Source organism: Rhinopithecus bieti, unplaced genomic scaffold (genome assembly GCF_001698545.2).
Source record: "Rhinopithecus bieti isolate Rb0 unplaced genomic scaffold, ASM169854v2 scaffold_18548, whole genome shotgun sequence".
Taxonomy (NCBI): domain Eukaryota; kingdom Metazoa; phylum Chordata; class Mammalia; order Primates; family Cercopithecidae; genus Rhinopithecus; species Rhinopithecus bieti.
Window position 1 is genome coordinate 2,425,475 of NW_016809526.1, and position 18,726 is coordinate 2,444,200.

General features: G+C 39.8%; 1 protein-coding gene across 6 annotated transcripts in view; it reads left to right on the forward strand.

Annotated features, from left to right (window-relative positions):
- The window catches only part of CDK19 (cyclin dependent kinase 19), a 214,681-nt gene extending 196,844 nt beyond the window's left edge, over positions 1–17,837 (forward strand). For all 6 annotated transcript variants that reach the window (XM_017889652.1, XM_017889654.1, XM_017889657.1 and 3 more), the window contains 7 exons: positions 966–1,109; positions 1,266–1,335; positions 4,512–4,584; positions 4,961–5,058; positions 5,702–5,780; positions 6,496–6,762; positions 13,125–17,837. In XM_017889652.1, coding sequence (XP_017745141.1) covers positions 966–1,109; positions 1,266–1,335; positions 4,512–4,584; positions 4,961–5,058; positions 5,702–5,780; positions 6,496–6,762; positions 13,125–13,256 — 863 coding nt within the window. In that variant the 3' untranslated portion in view covers positions 13,257–17,837. The remainder of the gene's footprint in view (positions 1–965; positions 1,110–1,265; positions 1,336–4,511; positions 4,585–4,960; positions 5,059–5,701; positions 5,781–6,495; positions 6,763–13,124) is intronic.
- The last annotated feature ends 889 nt before the right edge of the window (positions 17,838–18,726 follow it).

Below are 18,726 nucleotides of genomic sequence, written 5' to 3' on the forward strand. Positions count from 1 at the left end.
AAGCAACTCTTCTGCCTCAGCCTCCTGAGTAGCTGGGACTACAGGTGCACGCCACCACGCCCGGCTCTAGTTTTGTATTTTTAATAGAGACAGGGTTTCGCCATGTTGGTCAGGATGGTCTCAAACTCCTGACCTCAAGTGATCCACTCACTTCGGCCTCCCAAAGTGCTGGGATTACAGGCATGAGCCACCGCGCCCATCCTCCCCAGTTCTTTTATGTGGTCTATACAGTCTGTCTAGACTCAAAACTTGTAAATTCTGCTCTATCATTATACATTGGATGGCTTTAAAAGAATTACATCACCATGTCTGATGATGATATTGTTTCAGTATATCAGATCTGAGTATTATGCCTGGTATTAGATTATCAATTGAATACTTTAATTATTCACAGTGGTTAGATATGGTGAGACCTTGTCTCTATAAAACAATTAAAAACTTAGCCAAGTACAGTGGCACACACTCATAGTCTCAACTACTCTGGAGGCTAAGGCAGGAGGCTTGCTTGAGCCCAGGAGTTTAAGGCTTCAGGGAGCCATGATTACAGCACTGTACTCCAGCCTGGGTGACAGAGACCCCAAAAACAACAACAAAAAAAGTGGTTAGAAAGACCTTTGCCTAAATCTAAAGACTTTGTTTTTTGCTAAATTGACTTAACCTGTTTATTGTCATCAGAAAATTTACAAGTAAATGTTTTTTATTATTTGACTTTCAATCTGTTACATGATGATATAGCTATTTCATGTCATATATATATATACACACACACATATGTATACATACATATATACACACACATACCCACACATATGTTAAAATACAAAGTACAATAATGTTTTCTTAATGCACTTATTGTACTTTGTATATTGATTTACTGAAAAGTATTTTTATAAGTAGGCTGGGATTATATCTAGGAATTATAACCAAGGAAATATATACAAAAACTTATGTTTCTTCCTTCCTAGATATATGGGCAATAGGTTGTATATTTGCTGAATTGTTGACTTCAGAACCTATATTTCACTGTCGTCAGGAAGATATAAAAACAAGCAATCCATTTCATCATGATCAACTGGATCGGATATTTAGTGTCATGGGGTTTCCTGCAGGTAATTTATTTTCCTTTTTAAAGTCATATTTTGAGTCATATTTCAAAATCGTTTCTTCTCAAAAGCAAAATTTAATGTATATTTATAAACTGACATAATTAGGAGATTTTAAATTAACACATTATTTTCTATAACAATATTTAATTTTTTTGTAAGATAAAGACTGGGAAGATATTAGAAAGATGCCAGAATATCCCACACTTCAAAAAGACTTTAGAAGAACAACGTAAGTAATTCCACACAGTCCTAGTCTTTTTGTGCTGATGTAAAACAATACCTTAGACTGGGTAATTTATAAACAACAGGAATTTGTTTTCTCCCAGGCCTTGAGGCTGGAAAGTCCAAGGTCAAGGCACTGGCATGTTTGGAGTCCCATGAAGGTTGTTTTCTGCTTCCAAGGTGGTGCCTTGTTGCTGTGTCCTCACATAGGTAGAAGGGCAAAAAGGGGCAGATGCTGTGTGATGCCTCTTTTACAAGGCATTAATCCCACTCCTGAAAGCAAAGCCCTCAATTCTGGAAGACCTTATCTTCTAATACTGTTGCATTGGGAATTAAGTTTCAACAACATGAATTTTGGAGGGGACATAAACATTCAAACCATAGTGCACATTAATTATAGGTAGTAATTTCAATGAGAATAGTTAATATTTTTAAAAAACATATGTAGATTGTTATTTAAACTAGAAACTGAGATTTTAGCATACTAATTATGCCTGTGATTTAAAAAAGGTATTCCAGATACCATTAACATATATAGTTCAGGTTTAGGCTGCAGTATTAAAAACTTTTAAGACTGTAAGGGTCAATAGGTAGTTTATGTCTGTTATGTTTTAGCATGAATAAAGGTCTCCGTTCAAGACCACAGCTGTGGTTTTATTTTTATCTGAGTAATGACTGGTAACTGATATGCTGGACTAGGAAACCTGGAAGGCTGGCAGAAGGAAGAACATGTGGCTTGGAATATGAGTAAAACAAACTGATGAAGGCATTTACTTTGAGCAGAAATGAGATTAAGGGTGATGGCATGTGAAGTGTTTGTTATAAATATGCACACCTACCGAAAATTGTGGAAGAGCTTCTCTATTGGCAACTTACCAGGAAAATTTTAGGACAGGATGGCTTATAGGAACAAAAGCAGACATCATTAAGAGAAATAGAGAATGGCATTGATCATTTCTGACCCCTTTTTCTCACAATCCTTGGTGGGGTCCTTTGCCTGTATCCATCTCTTAAGGACAGTGCTAATATCAAGGTTCTATCCTGGGCTCTCTTCTCACTCTGGATACTTTCCCAGTCAGATGTCATGATTTTGATGGCCACAATTTACCATCAATTATGTGGATAACTCCCAATATGTATCTTACTCAGTTCACTTTTCCAAGTTTCAAAATCATTCATCTAATTGCCTTACGGAATCCCAACCTGAATGTTCTGTAAATTCTTTAAACACCCAAAACCAAACTAGTAATTTTCATTTAACATTGTATGGTACCTTGTTGGCAAGGGTACAATAAAATGGACATTCTGGCCAGGCACAGTGGCTCACTCATGCCTTTAATCCCCACACTTTGGGAGGCTGAGTCAGGAAGATCTTGAGCCCAGGAGTTTGAAACTAGCCTGGGCAACATAGTTAGACCCTATCTCTATTTTTATTTTTAAAAAATTATTACTCATATGCTACTGGTGAGGATGAGTACTTCTCAAATTTCAGCGTACCTACAAACCACCTGGAGACCTTGTTAAAAATGTAGATTCTGAGTCATAATCAGGGGTGAGGACTAAGAACCTTCATTTCTAATGCAGGCTCTCAGGTGATGCCCAGGTTGCTGGTAAAGGCTACATTTGTGTAGTGAGATTCTAGAGCACCTAAAAAAGGTGCATGCCCTTTGATCTGATAATTCCTGGAATTTATCCTGTGGAAGTAATCAGAGCTACTACAAATAGATGAGTACTTCTTATATACCAGGGTGGTGCTAAACCCTTTACTGACATTTTTTCGTAAGATCTTCCTAGCAAATCTATAGGGTAGGTATAATTACAGTTTCCACTTTTCAGATTCGGAACCTAAGGCTTTCATAGAGGTTAACTAACTTGCCCAAGGTCACACAATTGGTGAATGACTGAATCAGGATCTAGTAGGGGTCTCTGAGTCTCATCTGCTAGGCAGTATCGGCTCCCTGCCATGCATATCAGATTTAGCTATAACGACTTGTATGCCACAGTTGTTATGAAACGAGTAATACCCGTACTGGTAGGAGATAGGCAGACACTCAAAATAATAAGTTTGAAGAGTATTTGACAAGGGAAAATGTTTATGGAACAATATTAAAAAGCTAAGATAATTTTTATAGTAGGATTCCAATTTTATAAAATCAAAGCAAAAATTCCTGTGTTTATACCATGTATGTATATGCCACACACACACAAAACGCCAAAGGGACATTATAAACATTTTGTCAGTGGTTTTTTGGTCACTGAGTGGCTTGATTGTGAGTGATTTTAATTTTCTTCCTTATACTTTCTATATTCTGTAATTCTTTTTATCGTGAACATATATTACCTATTTTAGACCTTTTAATTTGAAATATTTCATATGTAGGAAAGAATATGTAATGAAAACATATATAGTATATTTAGAATAATAAAATGAATACCCCTTTGCTCACCTCTGAACCTAAGAATTAGAACATCACTAAGATTACTACAGCACTCTGTATGCCCCATCTCCCTATCCACCTCCCTCCCAGAGGATAGACTCTGAGTGTTCTGCATCTGAGTTTATCATCCCACAGTTTTTATTATAGTTCTAGTCCACATGTTTATGTATCTCTAAAAATTATTGTTCAATTTATTGTCTTTCAACTTTTATAAATGGTAATATATTATGTATTTTCTTCTGCAACTTGCTTTTCTCCTCACTTAACCTCGCATATTCATTTTACTGTTGTATAACATTCCATTCTGTGAATATATAAAACATACCCATTTTCAGTTGATGAACATTTGGGTTGTCTATATATATATATATATGGCCATTACTAAAAGGCTGCTAAGAACATTTTTATCCACGTATCCTGATATACATGTGCAAAAGCATCCTTTGACTCAGGTTTGTGCCTAGAAATGGAGTTGCTAGGTCATAGGCTATACACATTTTCAACACTAATGGTTAATGCATAACTGTTTCCCAAAGGGATTATAACAGTATAAACTCTCGTGTTGTGTGTGACAGTTCCTATTTCTTCACACATTTGCTAATATTTGGTAATGTGTTCCTTCTTAATCAGAAAAAACAATGTCTTCAACACATACCTTATAGGAAAGCCAATCTTGGAGCTTGTCGTTAAAAATATCAATTGGATGAGTGTTCCCAGTGATGTGTGACTGTGCGTGTCCTTGCAGGTATGCCAACAGTAGCCTCATAAAGTACATGGAGAAACACAAGGTCAAGCCTGACAGCAAAGTGTTCCTCTTGGTAGGTGCTTCTCTCCCAGACTGATATCTGATTCTCAGCACAACTCTCGCCTTCTGTTTACTCAGCTGTTCCTCCTCTTTAGAAACAAAAGAAATTGGTGGATGCTGGGGCAAAATTAAATATTTTTTGTGCAGATGTCACCCTTGTCTTTCAGCCTTCACTTTAAATGATTTATCAGCAGAAAATGAACTTTAAAAGGGCTTTAATGCTGATGATTTCTGCCAGTTTCACATAAAAGTATGTAGAATGCTTAATCTGCAGTGAGCTATACAAAATGTATTTTATATTAATCCTGTTACACAGGAATACAAAAGGCAAGGTGTTGACTTGTAAACAACCTTTTCATGTGCTCTGCATTTCCTGTGTGTCACTCTAGCTTCAGAAACTCCTGACCATGGATCCAACCAAGAGAATTACCTCGGAGCAAGCTCTGCAGGATCCCTATTTTCAGGAAGACCCTTTGCCAACATTAGAGTATGTGTCCTGTCTTTTCTGTGTCCTTTGCTCCAGGCTGAGGAGGTGGCGTGGTGTTTGAAAGCAAGGGAAGCACTTGCTACTGAAGTATTTAACTTTTTCAGCGATGCCACCTAAAGACTGCTCAAGAGAAAGCTTCCACATTTTGAAACAGGCAAAGCTGTAGAGAGGTATGAATGAAAACAAGTATTTTAGGAACGACCATTTGTCAGTTTTACGATGAAAACTAAAGCTGAGAACAGGTAAGACCTTTACAGACCAATTGGCCGGATCAGAAATTCAGCCAAACCAGCAGGTAACAGAAGTTAATCTGTCTTCCAGAGCATGTCCACTGCACTACAAAACCCCTCTACTCCTCCATCCTTTTTACCCCCAAGTATAGACTTTGTGTTTTCATCTATAAGAGGTGCAGTTTTTCTTAAGGCAAATACAAATTAAGTTATTTTTGGTGCCAATGAAGTTAGTATAGAGAAACTTCTATGTCCTGTATGTCAGCTAGCTAGCAGCAGTCAAGATTTGAACACTAGCCACAGATGAAGAGTAGGAAATAAGTGAAGAAAAACAAATTGGAATTTTAAATTAACAAGGTAAGGATATTACAGATTTTAGATCATGATATGTTTTTTTCTTTTAATGATTTTAGTGTATTTGCCGGCTGCCAGATTCCATACCCCAAACGAGAATTCCTTAATGAAGATGATCCTGAAGAAAAAGGTGACAAGGTATAAACTGCATTGTATACTTTCACTTCCAAAGAGTGAGGGAGGCAAAAAGATAGCTTAGGTATCATTCCATAATTCCTATATATTTAACCACCTTTTCTAATATTTAATTAAATTTGAATGTGTCTTATTTTCTGTGGAAGTTTGGGGATTGTAAAGATACCTTGAAGTTTGAAGTATGACCAGCTCACAGACACCTGAGCTTCCGGTGTATGTCACAGCCAGTTCTACTCCCGGATTCCTACTTCTTGCTCTTTCTGTTTGTTTGGTGTCACTGCCACCCCTTTATGCAGGCTGGCTTTTGCTAGCATCACTCTGTTCTTTCCTCTTAACTGGATATATTGGCTTACTCTCCAGACTGCTCTGCCTTTCCAGAATCATGATTGCAAAGATTTCTTATAGTTGTTTTAATGAGCTATAAGAAAGGTATTTCTGATGTGCCTGTGGCCTTCAGTGAGATGTCTGTGACTGATTTGGAGGATCACTGTGGAATCTAAATGAACTTCATTGACAGTCCTGTTTGGGGCTTGGTGCCTTACCCTTTGGGAACACTGTGTTCCCTGGCTGCTCCATTCTCCGGTCCTCCCCATGACTCTAGTGTCCCACGTAGATTGCTCCCCCAGGTTGGTCAGCAGCCGCATGTGCATATCAAATAATTAAAGAAAGTTCCTGTTAATTTGGTTTCATACCAAGCTTGCTTTTTTCCCCTTAAAAGAATCAGCAACAGCAGCAGAACCAGCATCAGCAGCCCACAGCCCCTCCACAGCAGGCAGCAGCCCCTCCACAGGTGCCCCCGCCACAGCAGAACAGCACCCAGACCAACGGGACCGCAGGTGGGGCTGGGGCCGGGGTCGGAGGCACCGGAGCAGGATTGCAGCACAGCCAGGACTCCGGCCTGAACCAGGTGCCCCCAAACAAGAAGCCACGGCTAGGGCCTTCAGGCGCAAACTCAGGCGGACCTGTGATGCCCTCGGATTATCAGGTACTCCCTGAATGTCTAATGTTCATATGCTTTATGAAGTGGGGAAAAGATTTATCCTAGATCCTTTTAGAGTTAGGTAACACTTAACTCTTACATTTGTGCAACCTGCACAATCCTGTTTCTAAGGCATTCTATGAAGAGGAAGATTTTATCATATTTCATGTAATTGTAAAATATCTCATATTCTGATTTGTTTATCCTGACACCCTGAGGAGAGGAAGGTAGGAAGGCCAGTGCCCCCATCCTTAAAAGAAAATTTCATCATTTTACCCTTAACAGCTGCCTTAGCAGTTTTGGCGTATCTGAAAAAGATACATAGATAACGCAATTGAAAAGGGGAAGGGAGTGGTGTCTTACTTTGGACAAAATTAATTGCATTCTTCAGAAAGATATGCTCTTCCTGGGAGGAAGTAGCTACACAGATAAAGAAGAGAAGGGGGCTAAGACTGAGGCTTTTCCGAAATAACTGTTAAGTCTCATTAGAAATAATTTTGAGACTAAAAAATACTTTTGTTATTCAGATAAAAAGAGAACACCAATTGCAGTACTAATTCAGGAAATTAAAGGAGCTAAGTCTAAGGATTGGTATTTGGAGAGAGGTGAAAATACCCATTGTTATAACCATAGGAAATTTTGTAAAAAACATTATTTTCAAGGTAGTAACAAGTTAAGAAAACATCTAGGAAGAAGGGAAAACTTAAGTTGTTTTTTTTGTTGTTGGTGTTTTTGTTTGTTGGTTTTAAGTTTGGAACCACAGTCCCTCTGGGAACTCTGGAGATGATTGCATAGGATAGAGATAATAGAAAACAAAACCTCTGGCAAGGGAACCATAAACTCACTGATAAGGAACTGCAATAAAGAGAAACTTTTACAAGAAAGACATAACAAATAGCTGCATAAACTGCCTTTACATTTTGAATAGCTCAACAAACTAATGTGTTTCCACACAACTACTTCTCTGAAAAACTTCTCTTCAGAATATCCCTGCAAGCAGAAGAGTACATAATACTTCCACTTGGTTCCAATTAAACAAATTGAGGCTTCAGTTTGATCTACTAAAAACAGCTTGCCAGCTGGGTAGTAGCACGAGCATATTTGAATTTTGTTATAAAATCTGTCTCCCCTGCCCCGCCAGTTATATGAGCAACAAATACTATATACTGGTTCATCTTTGTGTCTCTGATTGAATTATACTAACCTGTGTTAAAAAATAATAATGTGCCTAAACACTTGTTAAAGTTGGTAAGGCAGACTTTATTCAAGGCGGGGCCATGGCCGTGCATAAAGGGACCACTGCAAGAGGGGCTGGCAGTTGGGGAGGAAGACTGGACTCAATTCAGACTCCCACATGACAAGTGGAGATGTATAACCAAAGAGTAGGGTGGGGATCAGTGGAGGGAAAGTTACTGATCCCCACCCTGCTTTGAAGGGAGGCCTGGGTGATAAGCTCTTAAAGGTGGGGGATTTTTGCCAAGCCAACTTAGCAAGATTCTTGCTCTAACAGGATTCTTCAAAGACAGAGGAAGGCCCAAGGTCAGGCCTAGTCAAGCAGAAGACTCACCTAGCTCCATCCAATACTACCCTGTAAAACTTCCCCACAGCCTCTTTGCAGACAGCCCCTCCTCTAGTGAGCCGCCCCAGGCAACAACATGTTTTCATACCTTCTGTAATAAACCTGCCTTTCTTTACCCAAAATCCTCTTGGTAAAAACCTTGACCTCCCAGAGGAGCCTGACTACAGCTTTTGTCAAAGGAAAGAGTCTTTGTCACCCAATTATAGTCAATTATAGACAGATTACTGTATTTCTTTTTTTTTTTCCAAATTCAAAATTCTTTGAAATGCTTTTCTATGTCCATATTGTTCTGTTTACTTAAAAATAAACCTTTCATAGCTGGGTCCTGATGTCTGTGGAAAAAATTAATAAATCTTCCAACATATCTATTAAATGAATAGATATCTCAACTATTTAATTGGAGAGGCTGGCATGAGGAGCAGCCAGGTGTCCCATTACACAGAACTTGCAACTCATACTACCATCTAGGAGCCACGGGAAAAACTTTCTTTTCACCCTCTGCAAGTTCGCTGAAAAATCACCTCACAAAAGGCAGGTTAATTGGAGAAAATGTCATGAGTGCGACTAGCTAGGGCCAGTGTCTCAGGCAGTCAAGGTTTTTTACCAAGACAGTTCTGGGTAAAGAAAGGCAGATTTATTACAGAAGGTATGAAAATATGTTGTTGCAACAGACAGCACAGCAGAGGAGGGGCTGTCTGCAAAGAGCAGGGGCTGGAAGGAAGTTTACAGGGTCTTGCGGGAGGGAGCTGTGCACCAAATGAGGTCATCGTGCCCACCAGTTGTTTGTGACTAGCAGTGTCTCAGAACAATTGTTCATTGTTTTTCCCCACCTGGAGCCCCTTCCTCCTTACTGCTTACTTACCAGGACAGAAAGGCATACAAATTTGATACCAGCGGGCTGAGGGAGGTCCCCAAATGCTGGTGGGACCTCGACCCCACCCTGTGTCCAGCAGGCTCCTAACACCATCGGGAGAAGGAATTAAAGGATGAGTCAAAAATAGCAAAAGTATGGAGATTTATTGCAGAGAGAAAAGTACACGACTCAAGAAAGGGGAGTGTGGGTATACTCAAGAGAGAATCTGGCAAGGGACAGTGGCTCATGCCTGTAATCCCAACACTTTGGGAGGCTGAGGTGGGTGGATCACCTGAGGTCAGGAATTCAAGACCATCCTGGCCAACATGGCAAAACCTCGTCTCTCCTAAAATATAAAAATCAGCTGGTTGTGGTGGTGCAAGCCTGTAATCCCGGCTACTTGGGAGGCTGAAGCAGGAGAATTGCTTGAACCTGGAAGGCAGAGGTTGCAGTGAGCCAAGATCGCACCACTGCACTCCAGCCTGGGTGACAGAGTGAGACTCCATCTCAAAAAAATAAATAAATAGAGAGTCATGCAGTCTGGTTTGGGTTTCTATCTTTATGGGTTTCTTTAACCAAAGGGTGGAATATTCATGAAAATTTCTGGAAAAAGGTGGAGATTTCTTGGAACTGTGGTGCCACCCATTTTTATGCCAAATATGGGTGTTCTCGAAACTGTCATGGTGCTGGTGAGTGTGTGATTTAGTATGTTAATGGGCATATAATGATGTCCTAGGTTTTGAAGCAGAAATTCAAAGTGTGTTTCATGTAGTCGTTTTTTTTTTTGTTTTGTTTTGTTTTGTTTTTGAGACACAGTCTCACTGTGTCGCCCAGGCTGGAGTACAGTTACACGATTTTGGCTCACTACAACCCGCACCTCCCGAGTTCAAGTGATTCTCATGCCTCAGCCTCCCGAGTAGCTGAGACTACAGGCACTCACCATCACTCCTGGCTAATTTGTGTGTGTGTGTGTGTGTGTTTATGTTTGTGTATATTTTTTAAAAGTATTTGCCATGTTGATCAGGCTGGTCTCAAACTCCTGACCTAAAGTCATCCACCTTTCTTGGCCTCCTAAAGTGTTGGGATTACAGACGTGAGCCACTGCGCCCGGCCAGAAATTGTCCATTTTTTTGTGGTTTAGGGTCAACAAAGTGTGGACAGCCATGTAGAAACATGATTGGACAGAAAGGGTATGATCTGATACTAATAGACTGAGCAGGGAAACCCAGCACGGCCTGTCTAGATTCCTGTTGGCCTCACTGAGCACCCATTCCTGCCTCTGGGTGTGGGGCAGGACCCCCTCTGGAACAGGAGTCTCATGACCTATAGTCAGACAAGGTATGCCAGATCATTTTTTATGGCCAGTTTTTACACAGAAAGGTGGGGGGAAGTTAGAGTAATGTTTTTAGGTTTCACAGCTGGTGTTGGGGAAGTGGGGTTCTGGTTTCTATGGCCTGCTTTAGGGAAGGGGAATTCTAATTTCTATGGCTGGCTCTGGGGAGAATGGGACTATGAGACAAGAGGGCACAAAAGATCAGAGAAAACTTTTGCTCCTGAGGCCTTCACTTTGGGGTATTGTTTTCTGTACCCCAACAGTTCCATTAGTAGAGTTTCAAGGCTTTTGGGCTGCTTCATCAATGTATTGTAAGCAAGTACAGTTAGCACTTTGAAAAGCAGGACATTGGCTTATTTTCTGTCTAAAAAACCCCTTGTCATTAAAAAAGCTATGTTATAGCACATTAGGTTCTTACATGTTTACATTATATTTTATGGCAAAATTGCCCCATAATAAACTTCAAAATAAAACATGTAATTAAAATTTGGAATTTTTAAAGACCTCTGTAACCAACATAACTATTCAGTTGTGTAACTTAGGAAGGAGCAAAACTAAGGTGTTTTTTTTGTTTGTTTGGTTTGGTTTTTTTTTTTTTTGAGATGGAGTCTCCCTCTGGCAGCCAGGCTGGAGTGCAGTGGCGCCAATCTTGACTCACTACAACCTCTGCCTCCTGGGTTCAAGCGATTCTCCTGTCTCAGCCTCCAGAGTAGCTAGAACTATAGGGACCCACCACCACGCCCGGCTAATTTTCATATTTTTAGTAGAGATGGGGTTTCACCATGTTGGCCAGACTGGTCTTGAACTCCTGACCTCAGGTGATATGCCCAGCTCAGCCTCCCAAAGTGCTGGGATTACAGGTGTTGAGCCACTGTGGACAGCCAAAACTGAGTTGCTTTTAACCAAAACTACCTTAGTGCCCTGTTATTTTGGACCAGATGTTCCAAGTCCAGTTTGGCAGCCTTTGAGCACCGAACAGGAGGACCTTGCTGATCTGTTCTTTCCTAAACCCCAGTGCCACCTCAAGATCATTTACATTTTTAACTCAAAGTGTAACTGCCCGACAGGTTCTTCTTGCCCGCTGCCCAGATAGAGCCAATTTATCAAGACGGGAATTTCAATAGAGAAAGAGTTTAATACACATAGGGCCAGCTAAATGGGACATCAGAGTTTTATTATCAGCCTCCTCAAAAATTTGGAGGCTAGGATCTTTTAAAGATACTTTGGTGGGCAGGGGTCTAGGGAATGAATACTGCTGCTTGGTTGGGGATGCAATCAAAGGGGTATGAAAAACGGCCTTCCTGTGCTGAGTCCACTTCTGGGTGGGGGCCACAGGATTGGTAGAGTCAGGAGTCTCAGTCTGGGTGGAGTCATCTGAAATGCAAAAGTCTGAAAAAACATCTGAAAAGGCTGACAACAGTGATGTTATTTACAGGAGTAATTGGGGAGTAGCCAGTTGACCTCCAGAACAATGACTGGTAATTGTTTAACTACACCTACATCTTAGCAGAATTCAGGCCTTTCTCATAATCCTAAACTTGTGGCCTTTTAGTAGTTTTATAAAGGCAGTTTAGTTTTGGGATGGGCTATTGTCATTTAAACTATAAACTAAATTTCTCCCAAAGTTAGCTTGGCCCATGCCCAGGAATGACCAAGAACAGTTTGGAGGTTAAAGGCAAGATGGAGTTGGTTAGATCAGATCTCTTTCACTGTCATAATTTTCTCGCTGTTTCATTTTTGCTAAGGAAGTTTCAATTACATATATTATTTATTACATATATTCTTTCCCACTTTGCTCACAAGAAAAACCAGCCTTCTGAATATAGCCAAAGATACTACTTCCAGCTTTGCTTATCTCTTACATACTGTTCTTACTCTATAGATGATTTTTCCTTTTACACATTTTTTTTTTATATTTGCCTTAGGTACTATGAAGATGAAGGTTTCATTTAATGTAATGAAAATACATTGAATTGAAATGCATTTTTTGTCTTCTCTTGAGGACAATCATATATGACAATTGCTCTATTCTAAATGTTACCTGAAGTTGATAAAACCCACGTTGCTGCCACACCCCAGCTAACCTTGCCTTACTTTGTCTTGTAGGTAGAACTCCTGATGCCCCTAGCTTCTACCTCTGAAAACCCTTTGCTTTAAAATAATGGTTTCTTAATCGCAGCTTTGTTGTTTATAATGGGAAAAATAATAGCATGTCAGTATACATTGTGAATACTGTTGATTTCAGTACGCCAAATTGATTATTCTTGTTTGCACATCTCAGTTATTAACTAACACCCCAGAATTGGAATAAAGAGAAATGGGTCCGCTGAAATTTCCCCTCTTCCTTTCTTTCCAGTGTAGCTTATCTCCCACAGAAATCCAGCCAAACTTCATGCCTGCTAGAATGTGTGGTTACAGTGGTGGCAGGCTGTCATTTCAGATAACCAAAATGTGTTAACAACTTAAGTTAGCTGTCAGCTATGTGGGTCTGAACCAGGAGCCTAATGATGAAAATGGCTTATATCTCTATCCTACTGTGATTAGCATCTTGAGTTATCCTCTTCCTCCATTAGTAATTCCCTTTTCCTGTTTCCTTCTCCTAGCACTCCAGTTCTCGCCTGAATTACCAAAGCAACGTTCAGGGATCCTCTCAGTCCCAGAGCACACTTGGCTACTCTTCCTCGTCTCAGCAGAGCTCACAGTACCACCCATCTCACCAGGCCCACCGGTACTGATAAGCTCCCCTTGGGCCAGGCCAGCCCAGCCCAGAGCACAGACTCCAGCAATATGTCTGCATTGAAAAGAACCAAAAAGATGCAAACTATGATGCCATTTAAAACTCACACACGTGGGAGGAAAACCTTATATACTGAGCATTTTGCAGGACTGATATCTCTTCTTTATTGACTTAAAGAAGATTCTTGTGAAGTTTCCCCAGCACCCCTTCCCTGCATGTGTTCCATTGTGACTTCTCTGATAAAGCGTCTGATCTAATCCCAGCACTTCTGTAACCTTCAGCATTTTTTTGAAGGATTTCCTGGTGCACCTTTCTCATGCTGTAGCAATCACTATGGTTTATCTTTTCAAAGCTCTTTTAATAGGATTTTAATGTTTTAGAAACAGGATTCCAGTGGTGTATAGTTTTATACTTCATGAACTGATTTAGCAACACAGGTAAAAATGCACCTTTTAAAGCACTACGTTTTCACAGACAATAACTGTTCTGCTCATGGAAGTCTTAAACAGAAACCGTTACTGTCCCAAAGTACTTTACTGTTACGTTCTTATTTATCTAGTTTCAGAGAAGGTCTAATAAAAAGACAAGTGGTGGGACAGAGGAAACCTACAACCAAAAACTGCCTAAGATCTTTGCAGTTCCTATGCTTTATGCTATGAAGAACTGAAGTATGTGGTAATTTTTATATAATCATTCATATGGAACTTAGTTCCCAGCATCATCTTATTCTGAATAGCATTCAGTAATTGAGGATTATAATTTTACCCTTCATGTAGCTAAGTCTACCTTAAAAAGGGTTTCAAGAGCTTTGATGAAATAGTCTCGATGGCCCACACCAAAACGCTGAAGAGAGTATCAACTGCACTAGGATTTCTTTAAGGAGTAATTTTGATCAAAAGACGTGTTACTTCCCTTTGAAGGAAAAGTTTTTAGTGTGTATTGTACATAAAGTCGGCTTCTCTAAAGAACCATTGGTTTCTTCACATCTGGGTCTGCGTGAGCAACTTCCCTACATAATCAAGGGTACTCAAGTAGAAGCCTGCAAATTAATCTGCTTTTAAAATAAAGAGCAGTGTTCTCCATTCGTATTTGCATTAGACATAGAGTGACTATTTTTAAAGCATGTTAAAAATTTAGGTTTTATTCATGTTTAAAGTATGTATTATGTATGCATAATTTTGCTGTTGTTACTGAAACTTAATTCTATCAAGAATCTTTTCATTGCACTGAATGATTTCTTTTGCCCCTAGGAGAAAACGTAATAATTGTGCCTAAAAACTATGGGCAGATAGTGTAAGACTCTCTACTAGACAACGTGAATTATTTGCATTTCCATGTTCTATGAATTAGTGGCTGAGTTCTTTCTTAGCTGCTTTAAGGTGCCCCTCACTCCCCAGAGTCAAAAGGAAATGTAAAGACTTAGAGCTCCCATTGTAATGTAAGGGGCAAGAAATTTGTGTTCTTCTGAATGCTACTAGCAGCACCAGCCTTGTTTTAAATGTTTTCTTGAGCTAGAAGAAATAGCTGATTATTGTATATGCAAATTATATGCATTTTTAAAAACTATTCTTTGTGAACTTATCTACCTGGTTATGATACTCTGGGTCCATACACAAGTAAAATAAGATTAGACAGAAGCCAGTATACATTTTGCACTATTGATGTGATACTGTAGCCAGCCAGGACCTTACTGATCTCAGCATAATAATGCTCACTAATAATAAGGAAGTCTGCATAGTGACACTCATCAAGACTGAAGATTAAGCAGGTTACATGCTCCATTGGAAGGAGTTTCTGACAGTCTCCTGCTGTTTTACCCCTTCCATTTTTTAAAATAAGAAATTAGCAGCCCTCTGCATAATGTAGCTGCCTATATGCAGTTTTATCATGTGCCCTAAAACCTCACTGTCCAGAGCTGTTGGTCATCAGATGCTCACTGCACCCTCACCGTGTGCCCGGTGCCCTGCTGGGTGGAGAACACAGAGGACAAGGCATACTTCTGTCCTTAAGGAGCTTGTGATCTGTTCTGTGACAGTAAGCCCTCCTGGGATGTCTGTGCCATGTGATTGACTTATAAGTGAAACTGTCTTATAATATGAAGGTCTTTTTGTTTACTTCTAAACCCACTTGGGTAGTTACTATCCCCAAATCTGTTCTGTAAATAATATTATGGAAGGGTTTCTATGTCAGTCTACCTTAGAGAAAGCCAGTGATTAAATATCACAAAAGGCATCGATGTATCTTTGAAATGTTCACATCAGCCTGTTAACAACAATTGGGTGGTCCTTGTAGGCAGAACATACTCTCCTAAGTGGTTGTAGGAAATTGCAAGGAAAATAGAAGCTCTGTTCCTGCTCTCAAGGGAGATTACCTTTAATAAAAGAAGACAAACCCAAATAGATATGTTAACCAAAATACTATGCCCCTTAATACTTTATAAGCAGCATTGTTATAGTTCTTATGCTTATACATTCGCAGAACTACCCTGCTTTCCTTGTGTATAATGACTTTTACTGGCAGAACTGAAATATAAACTATAAGGGGATTTCATCAGTTGCTCCCAGTATACAATATCCTCCAGGACATAGCCAGAAATCTCCATTCCACACATGACTGGGTTCCTATCCCTGCACTGGTACTGGCTCTTTTCTCCTCTTTCCTTGCCTCAGGGTTAGTGCTACCCACTGATTCCTTTTACCCTTAGGAATAATTTTGGATCATTTTCTTTCTCTTTAAAGGGGAACAAAGCCTTTTTTTTTTTAAACGGAGTGTCAGTCTGTCACCCAGGCTGGAGTGCAGTGGTGCAATCTTGGCTCACTCCAACCTCTGCCTTCCAGCTTCAAGTGATTCTCCTCCCTTAGTCTCCCGAGTAGCTGGGACTACAGGCATCCACCAACACGTCTGACTAATTTTTGTATTTTTAGTAGAGACGGGGTTTCACCCTCTTGGTCAGGCTCGTCTTGAACTCCTGACCTCAGGTGATCCACCTGCCTCGGCCTCCCAAAGTGCTGGGATTACAGGCGTGAGCCGCTGCACCCGGCCGGGAACAAAGCCTTTTTAACACACGTAAGGGCCCTCAAACCGTGGGACCTCTAAGAAGACCTGTGAAGCTTTTTGAGGGCAAACTTTACCTTTGTGGTCCCCAAATGACTGCATTTCTCTTTGAAATTTATTAGATATTGTTATGTCCCCCAAGGGTACAGGAGGGGCATCCCTCAGCCTATGGGAGCACCCAATATAGGAGGGGTTATTGACGGGAAGGAATGAATCCAAGTGAAGGCTTTCTGCTCTCCATGTTACAAACCAGTTTCAGAGTTAGCTTTCTGGGGAGGTGTGTGTTTGTGAAAGGAATTCAAGTGTTGCAGGACAGAGGAGCTGAAGATAAGGTAGCTTTGGCAGCAGGGCTGATACTATGAGGCTGAAACAATCCTTGTGATGAAGTAGATCATGCAGTGACATACAAAGACCAAGGATTTATGTATATTTTTGTATCTGTGTGGTTTTGAAACTTTAGTACTTAGAATTTTGGCCTTCTGCACTACTCTTTTGCTCTTACGAACATAATGGACTCTTAAGAATGGAAAGGGATGACATTTACCTATGTGTGCTGCCTCATTCCTGGTAAAGCAACTGTCACTTGTTCTCTATGCCTCTAAAATGATGCTGTTTTCTCTGCTAAAGGTAAAAGAAAGGAAAAAAATAGTTGGAGAATAAGACATGCAACTTGATGTGCTTTTGAGTAAATTTACGCAGCAGAAACTATACAATGAAGGAATAATTAGATGGAAATTACAAATCCAAAACTCTGTGGTGATGTCTTCCTAGAGAGTAGAGAAAGGCAGTGAAATGGCAGTTAGACCAACAGAGGCTTGAAGGATTCAAGTACAAGTAATATTTTATATAAAACATAGCAGTTTAGGTCCCCATAATCCTCAAGAATAGTCACAAATATAACAAAGTTCATTGTTTTAGGATTTTTTAAAAATGTGTTGTACCTAAGGCCATACTTACTCTTCTATGCTATCACTGCAAAGGGGTGATATGTATGTATTATATGAAAAAAAAAAAAAAAAAAAACCCTTAATGCACTGTTATCTCCTAAATATTTAGTAAATTAATACTATTTAATTTTTTTAAAGATTTGTCTGTGTAGACACTAAAAGTATTACACAAAATCTGGACTGAAGGTGTCCTTTTTAACAACAATTTAAAGTACTTTTTATATATGTTATGTAGTATATCCTTTCTAAACTGCCTAGTTTGTATATTCCTATAATTCCTATTTGTGAAGTGTACCTGTTCTTGTCTCTTTTTTCAGTCATTTTCTGCACGCATCCCCCTTTATATGATTATAGAGATGACTGTAGCTTTTCGTGCTCCACTGCAAGGTTTGTGCTTAGAGCCGCTGCGCCCCAGCAAGGCCTGCTCCATGGAGTGCAAGACGAGCTACTGCTTTGGAGCCAGGGTTTCCTGCTTTTGAGTTGACCTGACTTCCTTTTTGAAATGACTGTTAAAACTAAAATAAATTACATTGCATTTATTTTATATTCTTGGTTGAAATAAAATTTAATTGACTTTGCTTCCGTGTGGATTTTTTAAATGTAAAAAACTCTTATAATAAGGTTTAGTAGCTGGGTGCAGTGGCTTATGCCTGTAATCCCAGCACTTTGGGAGGCTGAGGTGGAAGGGTTGCCCCAGGCCAGGAGTTTGAGACCTGACTGGGCAACATAGTGAGACCCCATCTAGTGTTAAAATTTTATCTGTGTGCCTAGAAGCTTTTATAATTACACTTCTCCTGCAGAGATAGCGAAGTCCTTCTGTGAATTCCAATATGTTATTTTGTTCGGGATGCTATGATGTCATAATACTGCAAAGCAAGCAAGGCTTACAGATACCTCATAAGTAAAATTGCAGGTTTTTTACATCTTCAGGAGAAACATCTTTTTTAAAAAAAGCAAATTAGAATTATTTTTAGAAAAAGACTAATAAGCATTTGTGGATGGGGTTGGATTGGGAGTTTTTTGTTTTATAAGAGCACTCTGTGGTACCTGGCTGCTCCTTCTATCATTCGTTTGATGAGTCTTCTATGGTTGTTACTCCACTATCCAAAGGCATCACAGAGTGAATTGAACAATGTTTAAGTGGCATAAGTACAGAGCTTTCATTTCTATTTAAAATAATCACATCCCACTTGGCTGCTTCTCTTTTTGGCACGAATTTTATACTCAGTGCTGTGCTATTTGTAGGATAGATCTTCTCCTGGAAAACTGTTCTTTGGCCTCAGCTGCCTTTCTCACCAGCCATCTGGGTAAGAGAAAGCAGACGACTGGACAAACCCTTTACCACTCCTGGGAGAACTGGAAAGGTCACATCCATCACCTTAGCAGACTGTAAATTCTTGTCGATAGGGCCTGAGTTTTATTCCCCTCTTTCCCAGCAGCTGTCAAGATACCCAACACAGAGCAGAT